Below are 25,718 nucleotides of genomic sequence, written 5' to 3'. Positions count from 1 at the left end.
CCCCCCTCAGGCAGGGCACCCTGCCCTCTGACATCTGCAAAAGCCTCCTGAAGCCTTCTCCTTCCTCGGGCCCCATCGAGAGGCTCTGACCGCGAGGCCTTCCCAGACCACCTTCCACACTCCAACTTCGGTTCCATTTCCCAGTCCCTTTTCTGCATGCCCCAGACTTCTAATGACATGCCCAGGAGCAAGCAGGAGAAGGGCAGATCCCTGGCCTCCCAGGAGGGCAGTACCTGGGCAAATCCCACAAAGAAGAGCTGGTGGTTGGTGAGACCCACTGCTGGCAGCTGCTGCTCCTCCCCATGCTTTCTCAGCCATGCTTTGTAAGCCTGGATTCGGGAACAGGGGTGTCAAGTCTGTTGGGACCTGCCCCCTACCTCCAGCCAGAGCCCTGCCCCCCACGGGTGGGTGAGCCTCAGCCCCTGGAGGGTCACTCACGTTGTAGGCAGCCTTAAGCCCCCCGTTGTCAGCAATGTTCTCCCCCAGGGTCTGGCGGCCGTTGAGCTTCTCCCCGTTGACCTGGTACTGGCTGTACTGCTCCTCCATGCAGGCCGTGTGATTCCGGAAGGCTGCCAGTGACTCATTCTGCCACCATGGCCGCAGGTTCCCTTCCTTGTCATACTCTCGCCCTGAGGAGAACTAACCTTTGCATCCCACTGAGACCAGAGCTCAACCCTTGGGGGCATGAGTCCTCCACCCTTCCCATGAGCCTAAGGCCACAGACCCCCGGATCCCTGGGGCCTGCTCCCAACATCCCAAGGTTTTGCAGGAGCCACTGGGAATTCTAGGCTGGAAGAGACAACTGCATGGACCTCTACCTTGGTCATCAAAGGCATGTGTCAACTCATGGCCCATCACCACACCGATGCCACCAAAGTTCAGGGCCCTGGTAGGGGAGGAATGCGAGTGAAGACATGGTGGAGGGATGTCTAGATCCCACCTTCAGCCCAGCTCATCCACAGGCCCAGGCCGCAGCACCCAGTGCCTCCTGCCTCAGACACACTTAGGGTGGTTGCGGGCATAGAAGGGAGCCTGCAGGATGCCGGCAGGGAAGACGATTTCATTCTTGGTTGGAAGGTAGTAGGCATTCACTGTCTGGGGGGTCATGCTCCACCTGTGAGAGGGAGAAAGTGAGGGAGAACCTGAGTCTTCTGATGCCCCTCCCAGCCCAGCAGCCCCAATCTACATCCTGCAAGAACCTTCGCCTTATTTGGGATCAGTCTTGCCACTACCCCTCCCCCAGCCTTGGAAACCTCCCTCACTTCTCCTGCTGCCCCAAGTGTCTGTGTCCCCTTTTCTTACTGGTCCCGGCTAGGGGGCTTGCGGAGCTGGTCAGCCATCACCTTAGCAGAGAAGTTGTACAAATTTAACATGTTCTGGAAGAAGGAATCTTCAGAGACTTCATACTATGGGAGTGGTGAGAAGTAGAAAGCAAATGAGATAACACTTTGGAGAAGTCAACAGTCCCAGTTTGGCTACTAATTAGCACCTTTCTGAGCCTTAGTTTCTTCAGCTATTAAAGAGGAGTGAAAATCTAATAAATAATAATTGCCAGTATTGAAAGGGCATTTTTTTTTATATATTGTCTCCTTTTATTCTCACAACAACCTGATTAGATAGGTGCTAATAGGACCCCACTTTACAGATGAAGAAACTGAGTCCCAGAGAGGTTATATAACCAAGGTTACAGTTTAGGTAGAAACAGGATTTGACCCAGGTTTGACTGCAAATCCCTGCTTGTGAACATTGCATTCTACTACTGTCCGGCCTGCAGCCTGGCACACAGCCAGCACTTAAGCAATGCCAGTTGCCTGCACTTGCCTCTGAAAGGAAACCAACAAGCACCTCCTTGCCTCCCAGTGCTTGAGTCCTGATTACTGAGCCCTGTGCCCCCACCAGGGCTGAGGTTCAGTACTGGTAAGCAGGGGTACTCACCCCATCATAAACATCATCCAGCTCTTTGGGATCCAGGATGAAGTCCGGAAAACCAATCATGTCATAGATGGCATCTGCCTAAAGAGACCAGGTTAAGGGTTTCCCTCCCCAGGCTCCCCCCAAAACTGTATTCTCCATCCTCACCTCAAGATGGCGCCCAAACTCTGGCCACCACTCACTTTCTCCTTGGCTGCCTGGCGGGTCTTCTCATCCATCCAAACCAGGTGTCCCAGGGCCTCCTCAAAGGCAGTCCGGATCTCGCTGATCATCCCCTCTGCCTGGGAGTGAGGGGGCACAAGTCTTCCTCCCACTAGCATTAATGCATCCTTTCTCCCCATCCACCCTAGGGTCCCACCCCGTTCTTCCAGGGGAGTATGTGGGAGTACCCAGACTCTTGAAAGGCTGAGCATCTGGGGAGGATGAGAAGGAAACATGATTTGTGAAGGTACTGGGGCTGTGGTGGCTTTTTTTCTAATTAATCAAAACACTGACAATAAGTTAAGTGAATTAACATTATAACAATATAGTATGTTGATTTTTATCTGATTATAAAAGGAAAGCATTAATAAAAGAAAATTTGGAAAATTAAGAGTTGAAGAAAATAAACCATTTATAATCCTATCCCTCAGAGATAACTCCTTTTAACATTTTTATTATCCACTTCTAGTATCCTTCTCTGCTGAGATAATCATATATAATATGGAATTATTTGCACAACATATATATATTTTGTGACCTACTTTTTTTTCACTTAACAATCATCAGTTTTAAGGCTGCCCCATAATTCATCCTAACCACAATGTTTTTCCAGTCCCCTGTTTTATTTTTCCCTATTGTACACAATACTACCATTTACATCCTTGTTGGTAATACTTTAAGCCCATACATTATTATCTCTAAATGAATAAATATTATTTTTCTAATTATATAGGTAATATAAACTCATTGTAGAAAACTTGGAAAATATAGAAAACTTTAAAGGAAAAAAAAATCCCTCATAATAATCCTAACCATCCAAAGGAATCACTGTTAATTTTTTGATAAATTTCTGTCCAGTTTTTTTCCCTGTATGAACATACAAATATAAACAGTGGATTTTAACTAAAAGAAGGGGTAGGGTTTGAAAGGCCTTGAAGGACCCCTTGAAGACTCACAATTTCCTTGCTCTGCCGGTCGAATGTGGCCTTCACAAAGAGGGAGCCCAGAGCGAAGCCGAGGGCGTCATCCGTGTTGGAGATGCAGGTCTGCCACCTTGGCGTGCAGGACTGTAAGGGGTAAAGAGCCAGGCCTCCCAGAGATGGCTCTGCCCTCTAGTCTGAGGGCCTTTCTTTGTGTCTGGGGCCAGCCCCTCTCAGCTCTGCACCGCGAAGGCCTGGGTCTGGGGTGCCGTCTCTCCCTCGGGCTCCAGGGAAAACGAAGGGCAGTATCACAGAGCAGTGAAACCTCAAGAGGAACATGGGTGCTGCCCACTCAATTCACAGCCCTCTCCTCCTCTTATGTTTATAGAGGACCACCGGGGTCCAGACATTTCTTTGCTCAGATGCACATCTCAGTCTTACATCCAGTCAGTCCCCAACACCAGAAAACAGAGTCACCAACTTCCTCCATCTCCCTATCCCTACATTCAATCTATCACCAGATTCTCCTACCTCTGCTTCTTAATCTCTCCTCCACCTACCCCACTGTCACTTCTCTGCTCTATAACACTATCATCTCATGCCTGAAGACTTCAGTGGCCCCCTAACCAGACACTCTGACTCCATTCTCATGCCCTTCCCCTGTCCCTCCCTCTGTCTTCTATTTAGCTGCAGAAAGATGATCTAATACATAAATCTCACCAGGTTACTCTTCTGTTTAAAACCATCCCAGGTTCCCTATCCCTGAAAGGATCAAGGCCAGGCTCCTAACCACAGCATTCAAGAACTGAATGCCCCACTCATGGATTGCCCCAGGCCCACTTCAACCACCCTCAGCCTCTTGGCTTCCCTGTCCTCAAACTCATACCAGAACACATGCAAACCCACCATGCTCCTTCTAGCCTCTGGGAATCTGCACATCCTGTTCCTTTGGCCTGGAATGCCTTCTCCCTGGCTTCCTTGATAAACTCATCTTCAAATGTCACCTCCTCAGAGAAGCCTTTCTAATGACCCCCCACATGCCAGGTAAAATGTGCTGTCCTCACCTCTGTCCTATAGCATGAAGAAGGTCTTTCATTCAATGTGAGCACTTATCACCCCAAAATATAATATTCGTGTACATGTCCACTTCCCCCACTTAACAGGGCATCTTGAAACTAAGAACTGCACTTACTCATCTTCTTCTTCACCCTCATCATCAAAGCTGAGTGCCTACACATACCACGCATGGGGTAGGTGCATCACTTACATGAACTCAGTCCTCACCACAACCCTGCAAGAAATTCTTGTTTCACAGGCCAGGAAATGGGGAGTCAGAAATGCTGGCGATACACTCAAGGTCCCATAGGCCAAAAAATGGATGAGGTGGGATTGGAACCCAAGTGAGCTTGATTCCTAATCCCGTGCCCCATGCTACATCATGAGGCAAATAGTGCCTGAAACACAGTAGGTGTGAGGCATCAGTTTGACCGAATTGGAAAGTGGGAGCAGAATCAGAAAGCCCACCTTCTTGGTGCCATAGAGGGTCTCTAGCAGCTTCTCTTGTGCAGACTCAAAGCGGCGGTCCAGGCTTGAAGTTGTCTTCTGCACCAGGTTCCAGATCAGGTAATTGTTCAGGACACTGGCATCCAGGCAGCCAGAACATAAGGAAAAGGCAGGTGAGGTACCATTTCCACTCCAAACCAGCTCCACTAACGTGCAGACAGCAGGAGTTCTGAGAGGCATATGTGGGAGCTGTCCCAAAATCCCTCTCTCTCACCCTGGGACTACACACCTGCCTGAAGAAGTCAGGTTGGAGCAAGGTGTGGAAACAGAGATCACAGGTGGGCCCCCTGAAGCCCTGGCCTAGGGTAACAGCCTACAGACTTTCTGTTTTGATATTTGGAAGGCCCGGGGCCTTGTCAAATGCTGCTCTGTGTCAGCTGTGCCAGTCCCCTATGCCCAGCCCCTACCTGGGACCTGCACCGAGGCCTGAGCCCTACCCCCGACACCTTGGGTTCCCCACCTTGGCTCTGTGCGATTGATGAGCTCTGACACCTGCTGCAAATAATCTGTCCCATACACCACCACGGGCTCAGAATCACCCAGCTCCAGCGGTGACAGCAAGAAAGACAGGAACTCCAGCCAGTCCATGGAGGGCGCCAGGGCCTGTGAGCAAAAAATTTCAAGCCTCCTTGCCTGCTTGGCTTCCAGCAGACCCCTCCTCCACTGATGTGCTGGAGCTGGGAGCCCTTTCCATTGCCATGGCAACAGCTACTAGCTGCTTGGTGGCCCCCTTCCTATAATGAATCCGTTCTCAGGCTTATGTGCTTCTCAACCTGGGAACTCAAATCACTTATTATACCACTGGAAGGAAAGCCACTGTGTGTGGTGTGATAGCTGGGATGCACACATTCAAATATTTTCTAAACAGTTGATACTCCTTTGCTACCATCCAGGGTCCCTACATACCTGGCCTCTCCTCCAGAACCCCCCTCACCCCATTTCTCCATAATCCAGCGACTAAGAGGTTGATGCCTGGCACAGTAAGGATCCTTGAGGAGATGCTCCCATTTCTCTTCTGATTGTTTTACCAACATCTTATACAAGCTGTCATAGATTTAACATAATCCCTCTATGTGTCCCCATGCAACATGAAAGGGACCAAGGGATGGCCCAGTGGGAGGCGTCCTAAAATGGACACCATTTTTCCTTCCAGGATAGCAACAGTGCAGCTGGGAAGCTCAGAAAAAGCAAGGAAATGAGGAAAGAACTGGCTGCCTCCAGAAGATGGCATGAAGGGAAGCCGGGTAGCCTGTGCCAGGGGCTGGCCCCTCCCAGCTGGCTCTATTCCCTGCCCACCCCACCTGCAGCTCCATGATGCTCATCTTGTGGTAGATCTTCTCCTCGTCCCGCCGCTGGTCCTGGGGCACTGTGATGTTGGCCAGTTGTATCTCCAGCTCCAGCACCTGCCGCATCTGCTCCCGCGTAGAGGCTGGCTGTCCGCCCAGCAGCATCCCCAGCTCCTCCATGTAGTCCAAGTAGGCGGTGAGCACCTGTCAAGGATCCGAGTCATCCTCACAGCCCAGCAACAAGTCCTGCCCAAGGCTGAGAGGACTGTTCTGGCCAGCACCTCTGCTCACCGTCTCTTCTGGGGACCTTCCCCACCGAAGTTTTCTTGGATGCCTCTCATCATTTCTATCATACTGCTTATCACCACCTACTAGGATCTTGTTTATTTGTTTATGCACTTGTTCATTATCTGTTTCCCCAAAGAAAAGGTAAGTTCCAGGAAAGCACTGTTCCGAGTCACAGCGGCTCATTCACCACTATATCCCAAGGGCTTGGAACACTGCCTACTGTAGAACAGGAACCCTATAAATATTTGTCCAGTGAATGGACCTGCTTCCCATACTGCTCTGCCTTCCCAGTTCCTAAAGCCATTCTATTTTCCCAGCCCTTCAGTGACCACATGCCTTCACTTAACAGCTGAGTAGACCCCATGGGGAATTTGGTCTACAGTGGCTTCAATTTCCTTCCACCTCTCATCCTGCCAGGCCTCAAACTTGCTGCTTTCCCCTCTGGTCTCCAAGGAGAAGAAAAGCACAGAAAAGAAATACGTAGTGACCACATGTATACACACGTATCAAATTCTCTGCTGGGGCTTTACATATAATGTCTCTCTCCTCCCACCCCCACTTTGCCTCACAGCAACTCCATAAAGTGGGTATTACTTCAGTTCCATTTTACAGATAAGGAAACAAGCTTGGCAAGGTTCCACAATTTGACTTATACCACAAACTAGCAGATGGGAGAATCCAGGGCCACAGGCCAAGCACTACCTGGGCCCAGAACAAACTCATGTCACCTCACTCCCTGCTGGCACTGGAGTGGCATGGGAGCCGGGGCTGTTTGCTCTGTTCTCCACTCAGGTCTCTGGCTCGAGCACAGCATCTGGCACATAGTAGGTGCTCAATAAATATGTGTCGACTGATGGATGAAAACCTGTGAACAGACCCTCAGCTCTGCTTGGCACCAACTCCCTGTGGCCCCTTCCCTGTGACCACTCCTCACTCGCCCTGAAGCCCTGCCCTGGGCTCCTTTCATTGCTAAAGGGCTTCTCCTCTTCCACTCTACTGAGAAGTTTCAGATCCTTTAATATCCATTATCTGCACTTCAAAATCTCTCCTTTCACCCACCTCCCCTCTTCCTTGCTGCTAATGTGAGAGAAAGAGGTTTGAGTGTCAATTTCAGTCACCCTAGCTCCTAAGAAGGATGGTTGGTTCAACCAATGATCCTGCCTCCCATCCCCCAACTCACTTACCCCTTTCTCTCCCTCCCTCCCTACCTTCAGCTTAAGATTTACTTTTGAGACTTTCCTGAACCCTGCTTTGCTCCTCAGTTTTTTATCCCAGCCGAACCTTTCACCCTGCAGCTTCCCTTAGATGCTGGAACAGGAGATTTCCTGCCCAGGACAGCCAGCGGCACACTGAGGGCCCAGTCAAGGCTTCTCCTGCCCTTTCCTGAGGGCCAAACCATGTGGTTCTCTCCTGAATTCTCAAAATTCTCTCCTCCTCTGTCTCAGGTGATTGCAAAACCACACATCTGTTCACACCACTCCCCACTTTTGAGTTTTCCTTTCCATCCCTTTTGGGATAAATGCTAAACTTGACCCACAGTGTTTATGTATAATGTGACACTGCATACCTATCCACAAAGACTTGGGCCCACTCTTCCCTCACATTTCTCTGGTCTGTCAATGAGTCACACCCTCTTCCCACCTCCGAGCCTTGGCATAAGCTGTTCCCTTTGTCTAGAACCCTCTCCCTTCCCCACAGCCCATCTTCACCCTAGGACCAGGCTGGCTCCCTGCTGCCGCACTCTCAGAATGCCACGCTTCTCCTCTACGACAGTTCCAACAACTGCACACAGGAGAACTGCACTGAGCCATTTCATGCCGTCTCCCCACTGAGTGGCAATGTCTTGTTCACCACATGCAAGGGGAGGGTTTGGCTGAGGGATGCTCAGTAGGTGTTTGGGAGCGAATGGGAGAGAGACAAACACCACTCCTGGTTGTCTTTCTCCACAGGTGTCCCTCTTCCTCCCTCTGCCCTTGAAATCCAAGGATCTCCTTCTTCCCCTTCTCCAGTCTTGCCCTTTCTCTCACTTCTCCCAAACCTTTGTCTAAGTTTTCAAGGAGATGTCTCTCAAGCCTTTGGCTCCCTCCCGGCCACGCTGTCTCCTGGACTCCACACAGCTTTTACAGCTGCCTGCGGACCTCTCCACAGAGATGGTGTCCAGGTCCCTCACACTCACACGTCTGAAATGAGCAGCTCCCACTCCCTGAGTGTCTGCCACATGCAGAAGCATAAACTTGTATCCTCTCCCTGCCCCCCAAGCACCACAGTGGGTAGATGCCACGATCTCCATTTTTCAGAGGAAGAAACAGCTTCAAAGAGCTCAATTAGCTTGTACCAAGCTGCAGAGCTGGGGCTAAAATCAAGGTCTGACTACAAAGTCTGCCCTTTTCCTATGATATCATACTGTCCCCTCTTTCCCAATGTGCTCTAACCTGGTTTTCCATCCAGGCACCCCTGATTCTCTAAGGATCCCTCCATCCCACCAACACTCAGGTGCACAGCCTCGACTGTCTTTACTTCTTCCTCTTTCTAATCTTCTCTTCTAACATCCAGTCACCAACAGTTCATGACTCAGACTTGATTCTGTCTCCTGCATCCTCCCCTTCCTGACATTCCCTCCGCCACTTCCCCCATTTGGGTCCTCACAGACACAGAGCCTGGAGTGCTGCAGAGACTCAACTGATCTCCAGGCTGCCTCTTTTGCATCTACTTTTCACACCCAGGCAAACTGCTTTCCCAGAGCACTGCTTACTAGGTCACCCACCCTCTGCTCCAGAGCAAGCAATGGTTCTCTGAGGCCTACCCAGTACACTCAGTGTGGCATTGCAGGTCCCCTTCATAACTGGTCCATATCCACCTTTCCAGCCTCTCATCTGCTTTGAGCTCTACATTTTGCCAAACTGGACCTCTTCCCGTGGTCCAAATACACCTTAGCTTTTCCTTCTTCAACACTTTTGTTTAAACTCTGAGCACGCCCTCACCCACTCCTATATATTCTACAGGACCCAGCTCAAATGCAGTCTCCTTAGGAAAACTTCTCTGGCTTTCTGAGCCTCTCCTGAGCCCTAGGGGCCCCCTTTGAGCCTTGTTCTCAGCTATCTAAGTCCACAAACCCATCTGTACTGAAAGCTTCTTGTGACAGTGGCTCTGAAATGTACATCTCACAGTAGGCGCCTATAAAATGTTTTCCTGGGAGAGTAAGAGAAAAGAAGGAAGGAAAGAAGGGAAGAGGAAGACAGTAAGGAAGGAAGGATGGAAGAACACAGGGAGGGGAGAACGAAGAGACAAAAAGAAGGAAGGGTAGTTGGAAGGAAGGGTAGCTGGCTTACTAGGCAACAGGATAGGCTCCCCTTCCCAACTCTGACCCTGGGCAAAGGAAAAGGTAAACAGGGATCATCCCAGCTCAACAGGGGGTCAGGGTGGGTATTCTGAGGATGCTCCTTACTTTCTCATTGGCGGTCCTGTTTAGGTAGTAATCTCGAGAGGGTAGAAAGAGCCCAGACTGGTCCACCTACAATAGCAAGGTAAGGTGTGAGCCCTCCCCCTGCCCAGAACCTGCATTCTTGTGCAAGAGTGGGTCACTCCAGCCAGCCCATCACAGGGGAGGGGAGTCGGATCTCAGCAAACAGTCCTAAGTCCCATCCCTCTCTTCCCCAGCCTGGTACCTGGATAACGTTGCTGTTGGAACTCTTAGAGTCGGCACTGATATAGACAGTGAAGAAGGGAGTGGCCCTGTAGGTCCCTGCTACTGCCTTCAGCACTTCCATGAAGTTGTCCCGGTCCCAGGGCCCCGTAATATTCCAACCACCGATCTGAGTAGAGACCACAGCAGCATCTATGGCAAGGAATCCCCAAAACTTTCTGGGGCCACATCCTCTCCCAAGGCTTATCCTGCTCACTCCCCTCCCAGTCCACCCAGGGGCCCTACCTTGTCAATGAGGTCTTGAAGAGGCTGGGCTCCCAGCTCCTCGATGCGCTCCACCTGTAGGCAGGAGAGGTAGAAGCGCTGCGTCTTCCGCTCAGCTTCGCTGCTGGAGTTGAAGGTGGTGTTTTCTGTGGGGTAGAACACAGGTCTGGGTGGAAACTATGCTAACTGCTGAGAGGGGTCCTGGGCCCTTGCTTGGTCCCTCTCCTTGCCATCTCAAGGGGCAGTCCTCCTAATGTAGACCCAGGAAGACTGCAACAGCAAAGTATGGCTTCTCCCCTGTCCAGGAACACCCTCAAAGATCTCTAAGCGCTAAGGACTCCCTAGTGCCTACCACACCTCAATAGTGCTCCAGAGTGCAGAGAGTAGTCCCGTCATTATCCTCAGAAGTCTGCCTCCTCAAACACATCTCCATCCCTCAGGAACCCCCTGTTCTCTGCATCTCCTCCGCCAGGAGTGCTAGCAGTTATCCACTTACTCATTTACTCATGGACATTTACTGAGTACCTACTAAGTGCAGGCCCTGTGCTGTGCACAAAGCATGTACTTGGCACAACATCTCCCCAACAGGACCACTCACCAAGCAGGTGCTTCAGTATGGCCTGGTTCTGGTCCCAGAGGCTGTTGAAGGTGTTCCAGCGAGAACGCCCATCAGGCAGAGGATTTCTTCGAATCCAGCCTCCGCAGGAAAACTGGTAAAAGTCCTCACAGGGGCTCACCCCACGGTCCAGGGACTCCAGGATTTTTCCAGCCACTCGAATGCAGGCCTCTGTGAGGCAAGTGCTATGGGATGGGTCTGTGGCAGAGGACATGGTGGGGGGAGGGAACTATCAGTTAGTCTGGGAGAGGCAAAAGCTTTGGAAGGGGCCATGACAGCAGGAAGGATGGAAGGAGAGAGGACAGCTGGGGTAAGGCTGGCCCCAACCAGAGAGAATCTTGGCAGCCCCTTCAGCCTCCAGAGTCCACACAGCTAGTAGGGCTGGTGACCTGAGTGAGCCCACCTACCTCTGTGGTACTGGACCCCCAGAGCCACGAAGCAGCCCACAAGCAGTGCAGCCAGCAGTAGAGAGACACCAACCAAGACCAGCTCCAGCTGAGTGTGCGAGCCCAAGAGGTGACCTGTCCTCTTCCGGAATCCCACCTGGGGAACACAGGAGGATCACGAGCTAGCAAGCTGCATGTGGCTGATCCAATCACAGAAGTCCTCCCAGAGGGTGAAGGCACAGGCAGTTTCCAGAGCGGAGCAGAGACGCTAACGGGGTTAACTTGGGGCACAGGGGTAATGAGGCAGGCTGAGTCGAGCCCCGAGACCGTTTTGTGCAATGTCATGGCTTAGAATCGCCTCACCATAGTCCTAGCGCAGAGGCCAGAGATGGAGCAGAGGTGGGGGCAGGTGACCCTCCAGGGCAACCTAGAGCTCCTGGGTATGCCAGGCGTCATGCCAGGGCGGGGGCCTGGTGAGTCAGGGAGAACCCCCTTGCCCACCTCCACGGCGTCCGGGGAGGCCCCGCCCTCTACGGGGGTCTCGGGCGCGTCTTCATCCCGCAGCGTGGCGCGTTTGTACTCCACCATCTGCCAGACAGTCGGGGGCGCCAACCCAGGTCAGGCAGAGAGGGCTGCGTGCCCACAGCTCTGCCCCGGCGCCCCTCGCCCGGCCGGGCCCCTCCTGCCTGCAGTGAGGGCCCTTTCCCTCAGGCCGGCTGGGCTCTCCGGCCCGGGTCCCTCCGACCCCCGCCCCTGCAGTTCGCAGCCCCTTCTCCGCGAGCTGGAGCCCCTGCCCGACGCCGTTGGCCCCTCTGCCTCCCCCTGCTCCCCGGTCCTCTTCTCTGGATCCCGGGGCCCCCACTCACGTTGCCGCCGCCACCCAGCTCCTGCAGCGCAACGCTCATGGTGGAGTCGCGGCCGGCAGCACCTTAAGGTTCCCGGCGGCTGGCCCTTGCCCAGGCCGCGGCCTCGGCCCCCAGCCCGGCCCCGCCGCCGCCCGCCATCACAGCCGTGGCCGCCGCAGCCCCTCGCTCGGCGGCCGCCGCCGCCACCCCCGCCTGCCCGCGCCCCCCTCCCCCCGCGGCGCCGTGCCCGGGGTGGGGGGACGTGGGGGAGGGGAGGAGCGCGCCTCCGCGCCCCGCCAGCCGCCTGGCGCCCAGACCTCGCTCCGGGTGCCCGCGGCCCGCCCCGCAGGGCTGCGCCCAACCGGCTGCCCCTAGCCCGGAGCGAGCCGCTCTCTAGAAACGCCAGAGATCCCCTCTGCGTTGGTCAGCACCCCTATCCCAGCAAAATCCTCTTACAAGCTACCCATAATTTACATTCCTTTGACCCAGGCCCAAACCCTGCAGATATTTCTTGACCCAATTCCCCAAACTGCGGGCCCTCCCCATCCCCTTTAAACACCTTTAAGAAATGATGCTCTCATGAGGAACATCTCTAGCTGTCCACGAGGACCCTCTTCAACCAGCACACACAGAGCGGCATGCAGGAGGTAACCCACATGCAGGATGTCAGCACATCTAGACAGGGAGCACATAGACCCAAAGTTCACAGGCAGGCACTCAGCCAACACATGGTACACACACACACACACACACACACACACACACACACACACAAGACACTAACAGAATGCATACAGGGCATACTCACACACAAGGTATACACGCACAAGGCGTCCAAAGTCAACACACGAACTGCACTGAGGTTCTGGACACACACACACACACACAAAGTGCTCAGGCAGCACGTACACAAAGCCCACACTCTGACTCTACCCTTATATGTTGCTTCAAGACTGCACTTTTACTCTCCAAGATAATTGTTGTCATCAGATAATCTCACAAAGGGAGGGTTACAGATGGTGACAAATCGGCAGGGAAAAAAACAGCTATGCACAGATATTTAAAGAAAAGACGTGCTAACAGTTCTAACTTGAGGAAAGCAAACTACTTTATTTGGGAGGTTTACAAGAAAAAAATTCACGAAGCAATATTTAACTGCAAGGCAATAGTGTGGCATCTATGTGTCTGCCATCTGCCTTCCATATTGTCATTCCTTAATCAGGCCTGGTGGTGTTGCAGTATGCTTCACTGAAGAGTGCCTAGTGTTTCTTTTACCACAATTTTTTAAAAAGTGCCTCATCCTCCTCCCTCCTCTTTAAAAGAGTACATGGATTTGACCTGAGAAGGCTTAGAATGGTGGCAAATGCATCCTGTATTTCTTGACTCTCACCTCTGTTCTCAGACATCTTTCTGCAGTTGGTTTTAACATGGAATGCTTTTGTGGCTGAGAAAGGGTAGATGATGAATGGATCAGGCTGAGAAATGTCGGATTGCTTTCTCTGGCATTTTCTACCCCCAAATGGCATGTTCTCAAACAGGAGACAGTATGATGTCATAGTTCAGATGAAAGATGCTGGATTCAGTCTCAACTTCCTCACTTGTAAGGTAGGAATAAGAATGGTACCTATTTCAAAGGACAGTTGTGAGAATTAATGAAACAATACTTGTAAAATGCTCAGGACAGTGTCTGGCACATAGTGGGCATTGTATCTGCTATTATTATTGTTGGTCTTGTTGGTATTGTTATTAAAATCCTATAGGTAGAAATGAGAATTACAAGGCTGGAGGAAACCTGTTATATTTCCCATATCATAGAGTAGGTGGATGAGAGCTAGGTTGGTCAGGAATTATCTGATCAAGGAGCTTTCACATCCAGCCTCACTGTGGTCTGTAGCAGCATGGCCTTGGGATAGTCACTGATGACAATGTGGCATCATAGCACTCACCTCTTTCCTCTCTCCCCACCAAGCCTGGATGAAGGGAAACATGGCAGCAGGGTCAGTCTGGCCCCATGGGAAATTCCACTACAATGTGGCCATGTGAAGTTAAGTTACTTTATAAGGACTTCCCAGTAATAGGCCCATTAGAAATAGTCCCATGGCTGCTTCAAGACCATGCTGGAAGTAGCACGCTTATACAGCACTTTACCAGATGAAAGCCAGTGTTCTAGTGGCTTTACATTGATGTACTCATTTACTCTCATGAAGCCATTTTACAGATGAGGAAACTGAGTCATAGAGAGGCTGAGTCACACAGCTAGTAAATGGCAGAGCTGGAATTCAAACCCAGGCACTCTGACTCCTTTCTGGAGAGCAGTTTAACCATATGAATCAGAAGAGGATATATTTCTTCCCAACATTATCAGCTACTCTTCTGCCACATCTTCTCTGGTAGAGTGAGGAGAAGCACACAGACTTCAAGCCAAACAGACCTGGACTCAAATATGGGCTCAATTCTTTATCAGCTGTATAATCTTTATTAAGTTACTTAAAAGCTCTGACCCTTCATTTTTCTCCATCTGTAAAATGGGAACATTTATTCCTATCTCAGAGAGTTGCTGTGAGAATTAAATGCAGCCACATAAGAAGGAATCTGGTACCTACTTTTACAGTGTTTCCAGTTTCACTAGGTTTCACCTAAATGGACATTTCCTTTCCATGCCTCTTTCATGACCCAAGTCATTTATTAGGCTCACAACTATTCCTGACTACATGTTAGGTACTCTATGTAAAAGATACCTGGAGGTTGCTGTATTCTATAATACTATATTTCTTTCCTCTGTGTCTATAACCTTTGACTCTGTTTTATTCTCTCATTTTATTATTTTTTCCTATTTATTCCTTATTTTCCTATAAGAATAATCCCTCTTTTTTTTTTTTTGGTCTTTCCCCTCTGAATTGTGAACTGAGAGGGAATGGACAATGCTTTATGTATTAATTTACATAGGACAGTATGGTCATGAAGATAACAACAAACATTAATGTCCAGTGTTGACAAAGATGGGGAATATGTGTGCTTTCATGTATTGCTGGTGGCTTATTAACTGATTGAATCTTTTTGGCAATATGAATCAAAATGTATGCACAGATATTCTTTGACCCAGAAAGTCTAATGCTAGGAAATTGTTCCATAACATAATCATTATCTATAGCATGTTTGTATCAAGTAGCTTTGGCTGCGTAACAAACTTCCCTGAACTTCATGGATTAAAATAGCGAACATTTATTATTTTTCATTTTCAGTAGGTTGATGGGGTGGGGTCAGGGTCAACTGAGCAGGAGCTGAATGGCTTCTTTACATGTTTGGGCCTCAGCTGGGATGGAGCCCTGTGTGTATGTGATTTCTCCTTCCCCAGTAGGCTAGCCCAGGCTTCTTCATATGATGGTCTCAGGATTCCCAGCAATGAAAAATGGGGCAAGCCACAGTACATAAACACATTTCAAGCCTCTGCTTGCATTATATTTGCTAATGTCCCTATTGAGCAAAGCAAGTCAGATGGCCAAGTCCAGATTCAGGGATGGAGAAATAGATTTTACTTCTTGATTGGAGGAACTACAAAATTTGGGCCATTTTTCTCTTATGACATTTTTTCTTCACAGCATTGTCTATAATAACAACAAGAACAAATAAAAAAAAATTGAAAGTGGGTATTCAATGGCCAAGAGTAGAGGACTTGTTAAACAAATCAAGCATCCATACAATGGGATATAATGCAACATTTACAAGTGATGGAAAAGAGTTAATACTGTTAGGAAATGTTCTCCATATAGAGTTAAGTAGGAAAGAAAAAGAATCACAAAATCTCACGTTTGTGAAGCAAGAAAGTATAAAAGCATAGGTTACAAAAAAGAGAGAGAGAGAGATTGGAAGGACATGCAACAAAATGTTAATATGAATATATCTAATGAAGAAGTTACTTATAAATTCTTTATGTTTTCCTATATAATAGCTAACAATTCCATTGTCTAGCACTTACCTAAGCACTTCCTGAATTTTAACTTATTTAATCCTCACAATGACCCTATAAGATAGATTCTACCAATATCATTTTCCTGTTTTACAGATGAGGAAACTAAGAAACAGGGAAGCTTAATAACATACCCAGTCATACATCAAGTAGAAGGCAGATCCTTGACTTGAATCTAAACTCCATGCTCTTAACTACTAATCCCCTTTCTAAGTCAACAGATTTGTCTGGGGATAGAGGGTGATGTTTGGTAAATGGACTATGTCATTGGATTGAAACCTTTTTTAAAAAATCGCTAAAATCACTATTTACAATAGCCAGGACATGGAAACAGCCTAAATGTCCATCAACAGATGACTGGATAATGAAGATGTGGTATATTTATACAATGGAATACTACTCAGCCATAAAAACCAACAACATAACACCATTTGCAGCAACATGGATGTCCCTGGAGAATGTCATTCTAAGTGAAGTAAGCCAGAAAGAGAAAGAAAAATACCATATGAGATCACTCATATGTGGCATCTAAAAAAAGAACATAAATACAAAACAGAAACAGACTCATAGACATAGAATACAAACTTGTGGTTGCCAAAGGGGAGGGAGGTGGGAAGGGATAGACTGGGAGTTCAAAATGTGTAGATACTGACAGGCATATGTAGAATAGATAAACAAGATTATACTGTATAGCACAGGGAAATATATACAAGATCTTGTGGTAGCTCACAGAGAAAAAAATGTGACAATGAATGTATGTATGTTCATGTATAACTGAAAAATTGTTCTGTACACTGGAATTTGATACATTGTAAAATGACTATAACTCAATAAAAAAGTTTTAAAAAATTGCTAAAATCTTTCTATTGCCAAAGTAATATACCCAGAAGTATATAGAACAAAAGATGAAATTCATCCTACCAGGACCCCAGTACCATCCTCAGAGATAACTATTAATAGCAGTTTGGTAGGTATCCTTCTGCTCTTTCTTTTATGTGCATTTACATCCCTAAATACACTGTGTGTGTGTGTGTGTGTGTGTGTGTAGGTATATATGCATATGTGTATACTTTTCTCAAACATATGAAATCATACTCTTCACTTGTTATTTGGTGACATTTTGGCACGCCTTATAAAGATCTTACTATGTCAGTCCACACAGATCTACTTCATTCTTTTTTGTAATGTATCAGCCTCTGCTAAACAGAAGAGTCCCAGAAATACCCGCATGGTATGAGCTTCCTTTGAGTGGACAAGGTGGGAGCAAAAGGTCCCCAGAGAATTTAAGGAAGGAGAAACATGGTCATGAGAGATGTAAAAAGATGACCCCAAAATGCTTGTAACCAATGTGTTTGCTTCCTAGGACTGCTATAAACAAAGTACCACAAACTGGGTGGCTTAAAACAACAAAAACTTACTCTCTAACAGTTTTGGAGGCCAGAAGTCCAAAATATAGGTTGGGCCATACTACTTCAGAAGGCCCTAGGGAAGAATCCTTCCTTGCCTCTTCCATCTTCTTGTGGCTCCCAGCAATCCTAAGTGTTCCTTGGTCTGTAGCCACATCACTTCTACCTCTGCTTCCTCACAAGGCCTTCTCCTGCTTGCATCCTCTTCTTACAAAAACAGCAGTGATTGGATTTAGGGCCCATCCTAATCCAGTGTGATCTCATCTTAATTTAACTAATTAACATCAGCAAAGATCCTGTTTCCAAATAAGGTCATACTCTGAGGTTGTGGACAGGAATTTTAGGGGGGAACCTGTTCAACCCACTACACAGGCCTACAATTTCCACTTGAATGAAAGGGCCATTAATATTCAGTTGTCAAAAGGCATACTATTCTCTTTAGAACATATGGCTATGGATCAATTCCACTAGGTTTTGAGGGGCTTTCAAGAGAAATTCAAGGTATTTTCCCCCAAATCCCAACACACTTCTTTTCCTCTTAGCTGTGAAAATGAATTTTCGTCTCATGGGCAGGGATGCAGAACATCAGAATTTTAAGTAGAGGATTATAATTTTAAAAACTCTACCCATATTTTCACAACATAGTTGAAGCTTATGTATTACTATGTCTTTACAATTCTGCACTTAGGTCTTTTGCTTTAATCCTGATCCAGTGTGCACAGCAAGGACAGGAATAAGATTACTTAAGAAGCAAACCAAATGAATTCCAAGTTAAATTGTTCCTCCAGTCTCCTTCATTCTTGGGTGGAGAAGAGAGAATTGTTTCAATTCTGCATGTAGTGCTCTCTTCTTATTCTTGGCAAGAACCCTGATGGCCACTTTAACACGTTTGGTGAGGGGCAGCTCATTACCTCCCGAGACAACCTACTTCACCTCAGGACAAGTTCATTTACAGAACTGTCCTTACTGTAGGCTCTGTCATCTCTGGGCTTCACACTAAAACATGGGGGCTCAGAGAGGTATGCATATTATGCAAATATTCGAGGAAAAGATTGGAAGGATATATATGAAATGTTTTGTGTGAATTTCCTAAAATGTTACAAGTACAAATGAACTATTAAAAAGAAACTGTAATTGTGGACTGTCAGTTCAAGGTCACATAGAAAGTGGCAGAGCCTGGATTCAAACAATTCACTGGACAACCTCCCATAGAAATGGAATTTTCTGGACTCTCTCTTAGTGACCCTGGACTCCAGCCTCTCTTGTCTTTCCAGGTCTGGAGGCTCCTTTCACTGGCAGCTGGGCCTCCGCCTCCAGCTTCTGCCCTCATCCCAGAGACTAGAACGCAATAGGGCAGGACTTGATAGGGATGGGTCCCTGGTCTGTGGTGTTGAGTGAGACTTGAAAAAAGGCATCCTGTCGCGTTCCCCATTCTGGTCCCTGAGAGCAGCCACCAGGGCATTCGTCATTTCGTGCCTGGGATTAACAATTGGGGAGTTTTGGAGCAAGGAGACCTAGCACCAGGCAGCCTCACCAACTATGTAATTCAGAAGGAAGGAGGTAAAGCGCTTTAGGGACGGTGGGGAGCCCTCCACCTTGAATATGGACTGAGCGCCCGGATGATTATTACCCTTAGAAGTGTCGTCAGTGTCGCCAAATATGAGGACCCCCACCCCGGCCCCCCAAGGCCAATGATTGCGCCAGAGCCCCTGCGCGCTAGCGAGCAAGTGATGAAGCCGCTGACGGCCGGAGCCGACGGGGGAGGAGGGGCGTTGGGGTGGGAAAGAGGGCGTGTTACCACCGGTGCAGCGAAAACTGTCACACGACCCTCCGCAACGAGGTGGTAGGGGGCGCCCTTTATCACTCTCCCTCTACCTCCTGACACACACCGGCGCGCGCCGCGTCCTCAGGGGCTCCGGGCTTCCCCGCTTCACCTGCAGCCAGGGCGCCCCTCGCAACGCGGTCATTCATTTCTCCTACACCGCACGCGCAGCGCGGGCCTCGGGGACTGGGAGAACCGCAGGGCACCGCGGGCGCTTTGAGCTTGAGTTTCGGCGCCAGTCTCGGTCTCTCCTAGGAGAGGTCTCGGTAACTGGGCTGACGCGCGGGTACCAGGCCTGATCCCCACCCCCGGCTTTGCAGCTGGCGCCGAAACTCGGGCTCAAAGCGCCCCCCGCGCCCTGCGGTTCTCCCAGCCCCTGAGGCCCCTATGTGTCACCGTGGCACATAGAGCCAAGCATGGAGACAGACACAGAAGGGGAGAGACACTTAAGAGACAGCCGTAGAGACCGTGACACAGAGTTATGGGGCACCGAGACACAGATACGGACGGACACATAGAGATAGACTGACGAGTGGATAGGCAGAGACAGAAACGGGACAGTCAGAGAAACAGACTCCAGAGGAACAGTTTAAGACCCGAAGAGCAACCCTACACAAGAGCCCGCCAATGGCAGGGACAACACTCACTGAGCTATTCCCGCGTCCTGCGGGTTCCCGCAGACTTCCCGCGGTATCCGACCCTACCGCGCAGCGCCTCCAGTGTCCCCTCTTGCAATGTTGGCTCTGTTCCTGCCTTCTGGCCCTGACCCGCCCCTCAATTCCCAGTCCCCCTAGCTTGCCTCTCAGAGCCTCTGCGCCAGACTCTTCTGCCCCTAGGGTGCCAGGCTAGCTCCTGCCCTCCCCTAGTCCCGCTTCTCCCCGCTAGACGCTGCACGCGATGGCCCGTACCATTCGCCCTGCCGCCACTCCCGCCACTGTGCAGGACCCTCCCATTTCGCTCCTATCCCTCCGCAGAGAACTGGGCGCGCTCCTGTCCGCACCCCCTCCCGCCCCGCCTCCCTCCCCTGGCCGGTGTCCGCCCCGCCTCCACCGCGCCCCGCCTGCCGCGCTCTGCGGCAGTCGGGCGCTCATCGTCATTCCGCTCTCGCCGCCGCCGCCACCCCCGCCCCCCGCCCCCGCCCGGTCCCCGCCGCCGCCACCGCCGCCGCCGCCTGCCCAGCGGCCCGGGAGGCGGAGGCGCGGGGGAGGAGGCCCCGCTTGGCTCCGCAGCCCCGGATGCTGCATGACTTCATCCTTCCGCCGGCTCCCCTGCTGAGCTAGGGCCGGTCCGGCAGCTAGCCCGCCGCCCGCGCCCCGCCGCAGTCCCGCGCCCACCCCGCGCCCGCCATGTCCGAGATCCTGCCCTACAGTGAGGACAAGATGGGCCGCTTCGGCGCCGACTCCGAGGGCTCTGACCTCTCCTTCAGCTGCCGCCTACAGGACACCAACTCCTTCTTCGCGGGCAACCAAGCCAAGCGACCCCCCAAGCTGGGCCAGATTGGCCGAGCCAAGAGAGGTACGCGGCGGGGGCCCGGAGTCGTCACTTGACCCAGAAACCCTCCGCCGGGCGCCCCCCGGCTGCAGTTCCCCGCCAAGCGCCCGCAGCTCTTGCCGCAGACCAGCGCAGCCAGCCGCTCGCGGGCTGGGGCTTGAGGGGGGAGGGTCCCTGCTGCAGTGTTGTGTCCCCCTCTTCCCCTCTCCTGGGAACGCAGTGCCCCGGATTCGATGCTCACCACCTCTGGAAGTAGAGCCTTGGCACCCGGGCGAGGGGGAGGGGCCGGCCGGGGCATGTGGGGCTGCCTGAAACTGGGAACGTGGGGCGACAGGTCGCTTCTTCAGGATCAAACGCTGAGTCGGTGGATGCTACAGAAGAACCTTCGGGTGGGGAGGGATGTCCGATTGGAGAGTGGGCAGGGGGCCGGGGGTTCGGTTGTCCTGGCTGTTTGCATGGGGAGGGGTCTCTGATGGTGCCAGGATGGGAATGGGTCAAGCCGCAAGAGGGTTAGACTGGGGAGAAGGCCGGAATAAATGGAGATTCTGTGTGAGGAGGGGGTTCTGTTGAAGTGAGGGTAGAAGCGGGGGATCCCATGAGCAAAAGCTTTCCAGCTCAGATGGAGGAGAGCTCAGGCGGCGGGAGGATTTGGACTGGGAGATTGAACGGCTGGAGCCTTTGGAAGAGGGGCGTTCCTCCACAAAGAGAGGAGGGGGTCTGTGGGAACTGGGGTCAGCAATGGGTTGAGTCGGCAGGAGATTTCGGATGGCGAGGACACTGTGGCATGGGGGTCCGAGGGCGTCGCTGGGCCACAGGCAGTAGCTGAGCTGGGCGCGAGGACCGGGGGCCCATTCTCGCCGCCGCCCCCCAAGGCCGCGCGGCTGACGCGCTTTCTCCCTGCGCAGTGGTGATCGAGGATGACCGGATAGACGACGTGCTGAAGGGGATGGGGGAGAAGCCGCCGTCCGGAGTGTAGACGCGCCGGCTCAGGCGGCGGGCTCCGGGCCCAGCCACGCGGCGGCCAGGACCGCGGGCCGGCGATGCGGCTGCCGGCGCCCCCCGCCCCGGCCCAAGCGCCCGCGGGCGGGGGCTGCAGGGCCGCGCCGCCTCCGGGTCGTAGTCGCTGCCGCCGCCGCCAGGCACTCCGGAGCTGTCCGCTTCAGCACCACAGCGGCGGCGGTAGCGGCGGCGCGGACCGGCCCGGAGCCCGCCGCCGCGCTCATGCACTTTAGAACCTCGGGCCGCAGCCCCACCCCGCACACCGGAACGGACACAGAGACCCGCGGCCCTCAGCCCCCGGCCCGCCCCTTCCCGCACGGCTCCCCTGCCCCGCCCCTCTCCGGCAGGTCTGGTCTGCAGAGCCGCTGCCGGCCGGTGTCGGACCTCACGCGGCCAGGGATGTTTGGCTGCGTACTTGCATGAGCTTCCCACCCACCTGAGCCCAGCCCTCCAGGCCGCTCCTCACCCCACCCCTGTCTGGCGTGACCCCATCCTCAGCCTCTTTCTAAGGGACTTCCTCAGCACATTTGTATTTTTATATCCGACTCTTTGTTTACTGATTCCCCTCATGGTTCGTGCCCTCCCCCTATGGTCTTGGCCACGCTCTTCTGCGCCTGGCAGATAGGACGGTGTTGGTGTTGAGGCTGGGATGGGACAAGCCCCCAACATGGTAACCAACCCCATGGCCGGTCTGTCCATGCCTGACCCCAGGTGGCTATCTGGCAGACCCCTCCCCTTAAGGTATCACCTTCCAAGGGCCCAGGTCTGATTTTACCTTGGACTCCTGCGTCCTGCCCCTGGAAAGCCAAATGGGGACTGCTCTGAATCTTTGGATGACACCTGTGGCCCTGGAGATGTTCTCAACCCAGGGGTGTCCTTTGTAAATGTTCCTCCATCCTCACTGTACCAGGAGTGTGTGAATAAACACAGACCTCCCTGTGTGTGTGTTTGGCCACTGCTTTGGTCTGCTCAGGAGTCAGGCCCAAATAACTCCAATTCCTTTTGGGGAGGGGGCAGGTACTTGGGAATCTCAGGTGCGTGTTAATGGCAGAGAAGTGTTGTCAAGTAAACTCAGGCAGGCCAGCCTGGCCTAGGAACATCATTACAGTGTGACTTCCTTGGGTAAATAATACAACCTAAGCAGGATAGGTCACCAGATTTGTGGCTGGAACTGGGACCAGAAGCATAAAACAATCTAGATTCAAAGTCTATAGCCTCCTGTGGCTAAATCCAGGCTGGATGGGAGTCAGTAACAGGCTCCAGGGATGCAAGTTCCCAAGTCTGGCTGGCAGAAGAGTTGTGCTGAGCTTTGCCCCAGGGATGAATCACTGGTGGTTCAGTATGGTGGGGGAGGAAGTGGGGGAACCAAGGAGAGATCTGAGGAAGCCAGAAACCTGGGATTTGGGATCTAGTTTGACCTGGGCTGTATTTTTTTTTTCATGTGGGGTTGCTCCCATCAGCTCTATCTTAGGAATGAGGCTCCTGGGATGTGAGCACCTTAGACCCAACCCTAAGTCCTGAGTCAGGAATTCCAAATACTTGAGCCCAGGACAGAAAGGCAAGGAGGGCTGGAGGACCATGCTTCTGGCCTCACAGTTGAATGGCACGGAGGAAGTCTTCATGATCTGAGTCCTGGAGGAAGCAGGGTGGAGTGGGAGGTTGAGGGGGTGAGAAGATCTGGGCCCCAAGGGCTAGCTGGGCCACACTGAGCTCTTTGCCCTTGTGCATGAGGTAGAAATGGAAGTGGAAACTGTTGCCATAGGTTGCATGCTTCAAGGACCAGCCATAACGGGCTTGGGCATAGAGTCTTGTCCGAAAGTGAGGGGCAGCAGAGGTCATTGAGATGAACCGGCCCCCATGGACCAGCACCCGGCTCACCTGCAAGGCAGATAGAGAAGCCACTGGTGAGGAGCCCATCTCCAGGTTCTCAAAGGTCAGTATTATTCCAGACGCCCTCCCACTGAAATCTCAGGTGCTACTCTACATCCAGTAGCTCAGGGCTTTCCATGGCAAAAGAATGAGGCTCCTCTACCCCTGGTGTTTCCATGGGGAAGGGCCATATTCTAGTCAGGTAGGAGCATGGGAGTGATGTCAAGTGCAGGGGGCACTACTTTCCTGTCAGCTGCTCACCCTCCCTGTCATGGGCTCCCACACCTCCCTATCTGGAACCTGGCTGCTACTTCATCTCTGTGGCAATCCAGTAGTCAATCATCAGCCTCTGTGAACCTAGCCACTCCAGCCCCTATAATCTTGACCCAGATTGACCCTCCCCTTCCTTCAGGTAACCACAGCCCTGAGGGTGACCCACTTCTTGCTCCAAACCATGTCTCCTTTTGGCTTCTGAGTTCTTCCAGTCTTCTGAAACCTCAACCCCTCATCCCCACCCCTTGATCTACCCTCCTCCCTTGTTGTTCCCTCACCTCACTCAGCACCTGGTCCACAGTGTGGACACCTTCGGAGGACACGGTCCAGGGATCCTGTTCTCCCGTCAGCAGGGCATCCAGGGTGCCCTTCTCAAGCACCACGTCAAAGGAGCCACTGGGGAAGTCCAGTGCCCGCACGTCCATGGTCTCCCAGCGCAGCTTGGGCACGTGGGCATAGCGAGCCCGCATGGCGGCCACCACTACTGATGAGTAATCCACACTGGTCACATCAGGGAAGCCCGCAAGGAAAAGCTCATAGCTCAGGGCACTGTTTCCACATCCTGGGGTGAGAAGGGGTGGGTGGCAAAAGGGCTACATTAGCTTTGGCTTTTACCTTCCCTATTATCTATCCACTCCTGGCCTGCTTTCTCTCAGCCCAAACCCTCTCATACTGAGGGAGAAGCAGCATGGTACAGAAAAGAGCATGAGCCTTGGTGTCATACAGACCTGGGCATATATCCTGGCTCTATCATTCCTAGCTGTGTGGACTAGGGCAAGTTGTTTGCATACTAGGAACTTGGATTTCCTAGTCAGAAAAATGAAGATAACAATACCAAGACTATGTGCAGGATATAATGCACTAAACTTAAAAACTAAAACAGCTAGAAAGTAGCTGAAGGAGCACTAAACTTAGGAGTTCAAAGATCTAGGTCCTGACATCCCTAGACATCCCTGACACACTGCCAAGAAAGGTCATTCAACTCTGACCCTCAGTTTCCTCAAACTTATAATGGGGATAATATTGGCATTGTTAGGACCACAATATTATTAATAGGATAATATTAGTATTATCCTAATCCCTAACTTCTCAGAGATTCTCTGACAATATCAGCCCTGGTAAGACTTCATGTTAGGGGTTATTTTCTTACTTTGACTTCCAAGGCAGAACTAACAAGGGGAAACTAAGTGGGGACACCCAGTGGAGCTGGTTCCTTGTAATTCCTTTGTGTATGAATGAGCAATACATATTGGGTTCTACTGATGAATAGAGTCCCTGGCCTCAAGGAGCTCATGCTCTGGTGAGAGGGAGAGATGTGTAATCAAGCAGTTGCCACATAATGTGGAGTGTTTCAATAGGGACAGGCTGTGGGAACATATAGGATAGTCCCTGTCCCCACCTTAGGTGTGTTGGCCAACAGGTTCAGGGGAACTGACAACCAATCAGTCTTGAAGAATCATAACGCCCTGGTGAGAAGTGCCTAGAAAGCAGTCCCAAAGGGGTTGAAGTTAGAGGGGTGGATCTGGACCTATGGCCCAGTGGGCATGGCTTCCTTCAAAGATCTGTTGGTCTCTTCCAGGCCCTCTTGTGGTCAGTATCAGCCTGAGAACAGGCCTGGTTGACAGCTCTTGGTGGCCTCAAATGGGGATCCCCAGCTCCTGGGATTAGATTGCTTTTAATCCCCATTTGCCTCTCTAAGAGGATCACAGGATCAGCTGTTGGTATAGCCCTAATCTAGCAGGTGAAGCTTGGTACCCCGAACAGGGCACCCAGAGGCTGCAGGCTGGTCCTCTGGTGACCTCGAGGTTCCTCCTCAGGCCCTGGGGCTCAGGAAGAGTAATATCTCATCTTGGAAAAACCAATGTGTGCTTCCCAACACTGCAATCACAACAGGCTCTGGGATAGGGGATGAGAGTGGCTGAACAGGAGACCATAACTCAGTTCAGG

The 25,718-nt window shown here is 51.4% G+C and overlaps 2 protein-coding genes across 6 annotated transcripts in view; one reads left to right on the top strand and one right to left on the bottom strand.

The window, feature by feature from the left end:
* ECE2 (endothelin converting enzyme 2) overlaps positions 1-25,718 on the bottom strand; it is a 30,068-nt gene that overhangs the window by 1,424 nt on the left and 2,926 nt on the right. The window contains exons 2-19 of one of the 5 annotated variants that reach the window (XM_072962118.1): positions 24,050-24,333; positions 11,601-11,687; positions 11,121-11,256; positions 10,696-10,911; positions 10,119-10,243; positions 9,856-10,002; positions 9,636-9,701; positions 5,918-6,106; positions 5,077-5,219; positions 4,578-4,692; positions 3,090-3,200; positions 2,115-2,213; positions 1,936-2,013; positions 1,303-1,406; positions 1,004-1,114; positions 819-886; positions 439-629; positions 234-329 (exon numbers count right to left, since the gene is read on the bottom strand). In XM_072962118.1, coding sequence (XP_072818219.1) covers positions 234-329; positions 439-629; positions 819-886; positions 1,004-1,114; positions 1,303-1,406; positions 1,936-2,013; positions 2,115-2,213; positions 3,090-3,200; positions 4,578-4,692; positions 5,077-5,219; positions 5,918-6,106; positions 9,636-9,701; positions 9,856-10,002; positions 10,119-10,243; positions 10,696-10,911; positions 11,121-11,256; positions 11,601-11,687; positions 24,050-24,333 — 2,366 coding nt within the window. Of the gene's footprint in view, positions 1-233; positions 330-438; positions 630-818; positions 887-1,003; positions 1,115-1,302; positions 1,407-1,935; positions 2,014-2,114; positions 2,214-3,089; positions 3,201-4,577; positions 4,693-5,076; positions 5,220-5,917; positions 6,107-9,635; positions 9,702-9,855; positions 10,003-10,118; positions 10,244-10,695; positions 10,912-11,120; positions 11,257-11,462; positions 11,688-11,965; positions 12,158-23,036; positions 23,508-24,049; positions 24,334-25,718 lie in introns of those variants that run through there. The other 4 variants (XM_072962113.1, XM_072962115.1, XM_072962116.1 and 1 more) reach the window with 4 other exon arrangements.
* On the top strand, positions 20,235-22,572 carry CAMK2N2 (calcium/calmodulin dependent protein kinase II inhibitor 2). The gene is made up of 2 exons (XM_072962121.1): positions 20,235-20,654; positions 21,536-22,572. Exons 1-2 carry the CDS (start codon positions 20,486-20,488, stop codon positions 21,604-21,606), a joined length of 240 nt encoding a protein of 79 aa, XP_072818222.1. The 5' UTR covers positions 20,235-20,485; the 3' UTR covers positions 21,607-22,572.

Source organism: Vicugna pacos, chromosome 1 (assembly GCF_048564905.1).
Source record: "Vicugna pacos chromosome 1, VicPac4, whole genome shotgun sequence".
Classification (NCBI taxonomy): Eukaryota; Metazoa; Chordata; class Mammalia; order Artiodactyla; family Camelidae; genus Vicugna; species Vicugna pacos.
The sequence above is the reverse complement of the archived record's forward strand: the minus strand, read 5'-3'. Positions and strand labels throughout refer to the sequence as shown.